An 8,945-nucleotide genomic window follows, 5' to 3' on the forward strand; every position below is an offset into this window, starting at 1 on the left:
CTGCCTCCCCCGGCGCCGCGCTGGGGTCTCGCTGCGGGCAGGGCTCTCAGTAAACCTGCGGGGTCTTGAGGTTTGGCTGGGGCGGGGGCTTAACGTTATTTTTATTTTTAATGTCTTCCGCCTCCTGTATTTTCTGGCAGAACATTTCACTGTCTTTTAGGCCAGTTTTAGAAAACTTCTATGGGTTTGCATGTGTATTTAGCTTTTTAAAAGTTCATTATACACAGCTGTTTTAGCCTATAGCCACATATGGCATGCAAATAGAGACCCCTATAGGAGAATCGTCCTCTCTATTATCCCCACATGTTTGTTCAATATACGTGGCCGGGAAAAAAGGCTCTACTGCTATACATTAAAATATAATTTTACATTTTTCTCCCGAATACTTTGGGCAACACGGGGGCTTGTTTCTCCTTTGAACAGCGCTCATGATTAGCAAATAAATGGCTTCGAAATGCCGGCGCAGCGATCTCCATTGTTTCGCTAATATATTACTGCTGTTTCCCAAACCGTGCTGCCGGCTGTAGCAGTACCTAGCTCCGAGAGCAGCGGCGACTGCAGGCTCCTGCTCCCCCGCGGCCTGCCCCGGCAGCGGGCAGCGCCGGCCCTGGGCCCCGCAGGATGCGGCCCCCGGAGGAGCCCCCCGGCCTCCCCCCGCCGGGGGCACCTTCTGCCTCAAAGCCTGCGGCTCCCCAGGGAGACGTGCCCAGGACCGTAGCTTCAGCCTGGCGGGGCAGCAGCCACAACTTCGAGCTCCCACGTAAACCTGGGATGGGATTTATTGGGAGGTTTTGGTTCGGGTTTGTTTCGTGTTTTTTTTCTTTACTTTTACTTTCTTTTTTATTTACTTCCCCCCCTCCCCGTCCTTGCCCGAGCCCGTGGTATTAGTGGATGTGGTGGGGAGACAAGCATACCGTTTTTACTCATTTAGAAAGGAAATGTTCCTTTTCCTTTCCAGATTACAGATAGACACACGCTGCAGCGCTGCGGTATCTTAGGGGATTTATTTTATTTTGCTGCAACAAAGAAGTGGAAGCGCATTTCTTTTTAGGGTCACACAGTACTTTTTTTCTCCTGGCAAGAGTATTTTACTTCGAGAATCTAATCCTTCAGACAAATACTCTAACATTATCTCTTTTCTCTGGAGACAAGATCAACCGCTTTCTCATCCGCACCACCCCCCCTTCTTGGTAGTAGCACTGATTGCAACGTACAGCTGGACAAGTGTCAGCCGTCCAAGACTTTGCGAGCAGACGGCAGAGGCTCAAGTTTATTTATTGAATTACTATTTTTTTTATCTCCTTGGGAAAAACGAGTGTTATGAAACGTACCAAATAATAAAGTAAAAATACATAAAAATAAACATCACACGCATGAACTTGGATCCCGCTGAGCCAGGGCTAATATGCAGGGCAGGCTGTGCCTCAGCTCTCAATTAGATGCGATTCATTAGGATTTAATAACAGGTGCAAAGCCATTTCTCCGCCAGCAGCACTGCCGTTCGGGTAGGGAATCATCCTGCTTTACAGGAGCCTCCAGCTCTCGCGGCTCGGTGTAAAACTGCCTGCCACTGCGGGCAGCGGGTGCGAGTGCGCGGGGAAGGCAGCTTGCGCCTCCCGCACCTCAGCGGTGCACTTTGCTTCGCTAATTTCTCCCTGCCAAGACACAAGGTGGAAATCTGCCTGGCCTTGATATTTATTTTGGAAGACAGACCGAAGGCACCGGGAGAAATACTGCCCAGATAAAGCTAGCGCTGGGCTGGGAAGGAGGGAGGGCAGCGCCGTCTGCGGAATGCGCCGCTTTTATTTCTGAAGTTGCAAACAAACAATCAAAACACAACCTTGGCGGCAAGCTCCAGAGAAGCCAAAGCCTCCGGGGGCTAAAAATACAGATTTACAGAGAAGCCGAGCGGAGCCCTGTGCCGCTGCACCCGCATTCCAGCTGGCGGACGGGCCGGGGCTGGGGCTGGGGCTTGGAAAGCGCTGCCGTGATTACACCCAACTCGAGAGCAGGATGGCTCCTAGCCGTCTGATCTGACGTCAACATGTCTCTAGCTCCTCGCTGCAAGATAGAGGGAGCAGAGCCGGGGGAGGGAGGGCTCTAATCATTCCCAGATGTCTCTAATAGCAGATATAAAGACTTATATAGTGTCTGAGAATAAATTTGTAATCAATGCTCTACAATCGGATCATCAAAGCAACAACATTTCTGGAGGAAAATGAGGGGGCTGGGGAAGAGGGAGACACACACCACGCTGCTTGGGAAGGAGAAGAGAGGGCCACAGGGACTTCCTAGAGAGGCGCTGGCCCCGCAAATCGCCCAGCTTTGCTAGAATTTATGTGAATGTATAATTCAGATAACAACTCTGCTTTAATCTCCATTGTACAGGGAGAACTGAAACAGCTGAACAGTAATTGGCCAATTAGAAATAGAAAAGATTGGAGCTCGTTTGCAGGGGCATATATTTCATGGCCCTCAAAAAAAAATAAAAAAAATCCCCAAACCCAAAATTAAAAATATATAAAACTTTGATAAGCCCCTCGTTACAGCAAAGGGGATTATGTTTGCAGGAGAACAGAATGGGTTTCCTTCCCATCGCTACGTGGATGTTTCTTCTGGGTATATTTGTGAGTCGCTGGGCGAGTATGTGTGAAAAAAGGAGGCTTAAGGTTAGGCTTCCAAGCGCAAGAGGAGAATATTTTGCTTAGGGGTTTTAATATTAACCCTCTTCTCTCTCACCCCCCCCCGCCCACCTTTCAAGATCACGTTGTCTCAATGGCATCTCCTGGCCGTGTTTATGTCCTTACAGCTGCCCGCGGATGTCTCGGCGCTTGTTCTAGGGGTGTCTGCGGCTTGGACCGAAAGGCCCCGTTACACCTCTCTGACAACGACAGCAAATTAGCTCTAATTATTACAATAATCTTCTCACGCAGAGAAGAGCTGCCGGGAGTGAGAGTAAAAAAGCCCCCCATAAATAAATAAAAAATCGTTTTTTCAGCTTATCTTCCTGGCCCGCAGGAATGCAGGCATCCCCTGCACGCCCGACGGCGCGGCGGACTCGTAAAACAGCCCCGCACGACGGGCAGTGCCGGGTCCCGCCGGGGCGCCCCAGCGCTGCCCACYCCCCCGGCAAAGCCGGCGGCAGCTTCGACCCCTCCGGGCGCCCGGGCAGCGGGGCTGGCTCCGCGCAGCCTTACGCGCCTCCCCGCAGAGGTGGCAGGGCCTTGGCCATCACCTCCGTCACAGCCAAAAGCGTGAGGAGCCTGGAAAAAAACACGCTGCTTTCTGCCTCACACGGGCGCCCTCGAGGTCCCCCGGGGCCGGGCGCGGGGTGCTTGGCCCCGCTCCGCGCCTCTCCGCGCCCCGCGCAGCTTGCCGTGCACGGCGAGGGGACGAGGCGCGCCCCGGGGAGCCGAGGAGACGCACCTCGGGAGGAGAGGGGGGGCGGCCGGGCCGGGGGCACGCAACCCGAGGGAGTTATGTTGCTGTTTCTCTTCAAGGAAAAAAGAGAAAGAAGAAAAGAGTTATTTTCTTTTGAGGCAGAGCTCGGAGTCCCATTCCCGCAGCCATGAATCGAGGCGATCGGCTAAAGCTACCGGTAAAAACGGGGACTGAGCTCATTTGCAAGGACGCAGCTTGAGCTAGCTGCATTCCCCGCCCCCCCGATCCCCCGTGCCTTCCTCTTTCTCACCCCCCCCCCCCACCCGCACAACACGGAGAAAGGCCGCGGCAGGGACACGCTGCTGTCCCTGAGTCCCCCTCGCTCCTACGTGCCGTTCACCCCCCGGCGAGCTCCCCCCAAACCGTCGGTGCCGAGGGCTCAGCGGGCAGGGCCGTCGGGGCCGATGCCCCACCGCAGGGCCGCGGCAGGCCGGGCGCAGCGCGCCCCTCTTATCAGCCCCTCGGCTCCGCTCACAGAGACCTGGGGCAGCACACTGACATCCCGATCTACCATCAATTCACCTTCTACCGCGCTGCTTCCCCATTTAGCTTTTAACGTCAAAACCTACATTTTTGTCGGCTCCGGTCTGTCTAGGGCACTTGYGATTTAGCTCCAGGAATGACTGCTCCTGAGAAAATGGCAACATCCTCATTACCGAGCAATTAAAAGAGATCCTTCTTAGCGGGCGCAGAGAGGCTCCCAGTTCTGAGAAACTGAACGTTTCGAAAAGGGAGAATTACCGGCGGGCCCGACGGGAAAGGGGGGCCGCGGGAAGCGCGCGAGCCGCTCCGCACCCGAGCGCGGCCCCGCCGGGCGCAGGGGGCCGCCCGGGACCCGCAGCCCGCCCGGCCCCGGCCCCGGGTGCCGCCGGCCCAGCGGCCCGTCCAGCCCCCCGGCTGCGGAAGGGCTCGGGCCGCGGCGCCGAGGGGCCGCGGCGCGCCGCGCTCAGCGCTCGCACCCGTCCCGTTTGCAAACGAAAGCGGAGCTTGGGTGGCGGTGGTGGTGCGGACGGACAGACGAGGCCCTCCGGTTTATCAGCCGGGCTAGCTAACAGGCAGGGAAAAGAAAACAAGAGGGAGATTCTTCCCTCCAAGTGTTGTAAACAGAGGCAAGTGCCTGTAAACACAAACCCGCGGCGGAGCGCAGACCTGGGCCGCCTGACCCGACGGCAGAGGAGCACATGGGTTTTGGCTGCTTGCTCCAGCCCCGCCGCCGAGGCGGCCGCCGGCGCGGGGGCTCCCTTATCTGTTCACGGGCAATTGCACATCTGCCTACGCTTGCTGTCGGGTCGCGTCTGCAGCCACTTCCTTCGGCACGGCGGCGGAGGAAGGCAGGCAGATAGCAGCCCTGGACCTGGAGAGAGAGCCAGCTAGGTTTAAGTGGAGCTGATTTAAGTACGGGCTTCAGAGGCCCGAGGCCGCGAAAGTATGAACCCGGTCCTTATTACGGGAAAGGTGGAAAACTTTGCTCAATCGTGAATAGCCAGGGATACCTAGAACAGGTTCTTTAAGGTAAAAAACTTTAACTTTTTTTTTCCCTTGTCTGCCTGCGATACCGAGGGAGGTTTTGCACTCCCCGGCGCTGAGTGTCCGAGCGGACTGCTGGAGCCATTCCCGGCACCGGGAGCAGAGAAGCCAATGACCTGGCACCAGGAGCCTGGCAAAGGAGGGGGCAGAAAGGGCAGCGGCTACCTACCCAGATAGAGAGGACGGGAGAGGATATTGCGGGAAGCAGACTGAACATGCTAACAGGAGTCGGAGCACAAGCTGCTGCTAGTTTGGAGACAGAAAAGGGTGGGAAAAAAAAAAAAAAAAAAAAGCTCGCTGTGGCGGACTGGAAACGTGCAAACCAGGAGAGTTTGGGGAGCTACAAAGTTAATATTAAGTTCACCGTAGCTCATTGTAAATCTTACATTCCCCCCTCCCTCCCCAAATCCCTTGCCTTGTTCGCTCTTTCTGACTTGACGTAAAATTGCCTGTTACATAATCGCTCCTAGCAAAGCCCTAAAGCCTCCCTCGCCTGCCCTCAGCCCTCGCCGGGCCCGGCGACCCCCCTCGGTGGCAGCGCGACCCGGCAGGAGCGGGCCCCCGCCCCGTGCAGCGACCGCGCACCGCCCGCCGGCCCCTGTCTGCGCGCAGCGCCGATCGCGGCTCCCGCCGGCGCCGGGGCCCGGCCGCGGCGAGAGGGAAAGCGCGCAGCCCTGCGCGGTCGCCTCCGAGCAGCGTTTGCACCCTCGTCCGTTTCCCGTTAGCAGTCGGTCTCCTGCATGGAAACACCACCACAAGGAATTCCTATTCAGCTCAACTGCCGTTTTATGTTCGACACTCACGGGACTGCCGAGATCCCTCCCTCGACCCCTCCTTGCACTCAGTCACTTGTTTAAAAATAAACTTAGGAGCCATCTTTATAATTTAGTTTACTTCCGAATATTTTAAATATTATGAAAAAAAGCCATAAACAACGCTGTTATTCAAAACATTTTGAGGTATAAAACATAAAAAGATTTGGGTTTTCTTTTTTTCCTTTTTCTCTCTCTCTTTTTTTTTTTTTTTTTTTTTTTTGTAAAAAACACACACAGTGGTTTATTGAGTACTTACAACGTTTACACCTTCAATATTAATTAGATTCCACTTTTTCCCTTACGGACAGAAGTGCACATAACCAATAACTGTTGAAAACATCTTCAAATACTGAACGACCACAACAAAATTACAACACTAAATACCGAGTCAACCGAAACATTGGTGCAACTGCTTCTGTTGAAATATAACTTTATAATCCCATGAATATTTATATCCAAAAGGCCAAGTATTAAAGATACACTTCACATACACACTAATGCCAGGGAGGGTTTTTTTCCTTTTCTATGGTTCTTTTTTTTTTCCCGTGTGTTTTATACAGAGCAAATAACATTCACGAAACTATTAGAGACGACATTACCCCTTACCAAGCTGGAGTTTCCTCTTCATATTCAAATATGGAATGCTTTTTTCCCTCTCCTTCAAATATCCACATTTTGGGGGGTTGGGGGAGAAATTGCACATAAATAAACTGGATGATTCCAAATACAAAGAGTCCTCAGAGGAGAGCTCACTACCGAGACTAAGAGGACGGCTCCTCCAGTCCTGCCGTGCTCACTGCTTGAGCTCCAAAGCCCAGACATGCTGCGGCCAGCCAGTCCTCCCTTTGGTTTTCTTATCGTTGCTGCTAACTGTGCTTTTCAAGATTTCATTCTGGGGAGACAGGATGCGAAGGGAGAGAGAGAGAAAGGAGAGAGGGAAACAAGATGGGCAAAGAAGAAAAAAAAGGTTAGAGATATTTCCTTGCTTTCTAGGTCGCTTCTCCCCGGGCCCAAAAGGGAAACCTGAGGGGAGGCGCAAGCTCCTGCAGAGGCCTCCGGGCGCGGGGACGAAGCGGAGCGGGGCCGGCGGCCCCGCGGGGCGCCCTGCGCGCAGAGCCGCGGCGGCGCCCGCGCAACGGCCCCGCGTGTGCGCGGCGCCCTGCGCTTCCCGGCGCAAAAAGGGCGCCCTGTGGGCCGGGCTTGGCGCCGGCCAAGCCCGCTCAGCCCCTCGCAGCTTGCTTCCCCCGGCCGGCTCGTAAGGGCTGAGTGCGGAGCGGCCCTGAGATGCGGCGCCTGCAGGCTGCGCGCAGGGCGACCCGCGGGCTCTCACCGGAGCCGGCCGCGAGTTTGGCGGCAGATCGGGCCCCAAGACCCGAACTGCAGCAAGGTGCGCACTAAATCTTCTCCTTGGAGGCGTGGGGAAGCCTTAGGAGATGTGCACAGGCATGCTGGGCAAAACATTTTAAGTCAGGCCCGTAGTGGAAAAGCAGCCACCGAAATTGGTGGGAATATTGCCCAAGTGTGCCATAAGGCCTACAAGGAGCGGGCTCATGCTTCCTCGTCAAAGCAGACGCTTGGTCTCTCGTTAAAAACCACTCGACAAGAACGAATTTAAAGCGCGCGGCGCACGGGCAATAAAGCCCTGCACTGCGAACGAATTATTTGCCAGCAGTCTCAAAAGCGGGCTGCTTTTCAGTTCAGGTAAACGCGCCTCCAGCCCTTTATTTAAGAGAGCTGAGCGTCGTTTCAGCGCTGCGCAGAGGCTGCGACTTGCAGTCCTCTGCCGGCGGGATCGCGGCTCGGGACCCGGAACAAGCCGGAGCCCAGGAAGGGAAACCCACCCGGGGGCTGGCGGCCCTAAGGGCTCCCTCCGCGTTTCCCGCGGCGTCTCCGCGCCTCGTCCCAGGCGGCCGCGAGGCGGATCCGGCCGCTCCGCGAGAGCCGGCGGCAGCGGCCCTGCTCCGCCGTCCCGGGCGCAGCGCAGCGCGGCGCGGCCGTAGCTGGGCAGGGATGCCCGCGGCCGGGGCGCCACGGGCCCCCCCGCGCACCCAGGACATGCGTCCCGGAGCCGCGCCGCCCCTGCGGCCCCCGTCCCGTCCCGTCGCAGCGCACTGACCAGCTCTTTCTTCCTCTTCTCCTCCTTCACGTCTGTCTTCTTGATCTCTGCCTTGAAGGCCTCCGCCTCCCCGTTCTGGTCGTCTTTCGCTAGCAGGTCCATGAGGTAGGCGATGTAGCTCGTGGCCAGGCGGAGGGTTTTGATCTTGGAGAGCTTGGTGTCGGCGGGCACGTTGGGGATGCACTCGCGCAGCTCCGCGAAGGCGCTGTTGATGCTCTGAGTCCTGCGCCGCTCCTTGCGGTTCGCCGTGCCCCTGCGCTTCACCGGCCGGGGCCCCCCGAGCCCGGGCGGGCCGTTCCCGGGCGGCACCCCCCCGTAATGGGAGTGGTCCATGCCCGGCGCCCCGTTGGCGTACTCGGGGCTGTAGGACAGAGCCATGCTGTAGTCGGGGGGGGACATCTCCGGGTGGCTGCTGATGAGCCAGCCGTGGAAGTAGGGGTTCTCCTCGTGGCCGCAGCGGGTGGCGGCGGCGGCGGCGGCAGCGGCGGCGGCGGCGAAGGGGTAGCCCTCATGGTGCACCACCGGGTGGTGGGGGAAGCCGCCCACTAAACTCATCCCTAGCGCACCCCACCCCGCCCCCGGGGGCCCCAAAACAAAGGCTTCCCCTCCCCGCCTGCCCCCGCCGCACCGGCGGGAGACGCTCCCCGCCTCTCGGCCCTCAGCACTGCCCCGCCGCCCGCCGCCTCTCCATAGGGCGCTGCTGCAGAGTCCCCGCGGGTGCCCGAGCGATCCCCCCTCCCCAGGCGCCGCCGCCGCCGCTCATGCGTTGTGCCTCCACCTCCTCCTCCTCCTCGCCCGGGGCTGGGTCTTCGAGGAAGCGCGCAAAAAAAAAAAAGCTACGGAGAGAAGTCGACCAAACAAAATGGCTTGGCTTCCCAGCCCGGGATCTTCCTCGCCTCTTGCTTCCCTGCGCTCTCGCCAAGTCCGCCGCGGCCCGGCCGGGTGGTACTTACACGCGGCCCCCCTCCATCCGCCGCCGGCTCGCGGGCGCGCGGAGCGGGCTGGTGGGCAGGCGGCGGCGGCGGGCGGCGGCGGACGGCGCTCCC

The 8,945-nt window shown here is 57.7% G+C and overlaps 1 protein-coding gene across 1 annotated transcript; it reads right to left on the minus strand.

Moving 5' to 3' along the window:
- Positions 1 to 6,566: 6,566 nt before the first annotated feature.
- Positions 6,567 to 8,455, minus strand: HAND2 (heart and neural crest derivatives expressed 2). Its single transcript, XM_026075990.1, has 2 exons — positions 7,900 to 8,455; positions 6,567 to 6,675 (listed from the first exon to the last, which is right to left on the minus strand). Exons 1-2 carry the CDS (start codon positions 8,452 to 8,454, stop codon positions 6,577 to 6,579), a joined length of 654 nt encoding a protein of 217 aa, XP_025931775.1. The 5' UTR covers position 8,455; the 3' UTR covers positions 6,567 to 6,576.
- Between the last annotated feature and the right edge of the window lie 490 nt (positions 8,456 to 8,945).

Source organism: Apteryx rowi, unplaced genomic scaffold, assembly GCF_003343035.1.
Source record: "Apteryx rowi isolate R43461 unplaced genomic scaffold, aptRow1 scaffold_419, whole genome shotgun sequence".
In the NCBI taxonomy this organism is placed as follows: domain Eukaryota; kingdom Metazoa; phylum Chordata; class Aves; order Apterygiformes; family Apterygidae; genus Apteryx; species Apteryx rowi.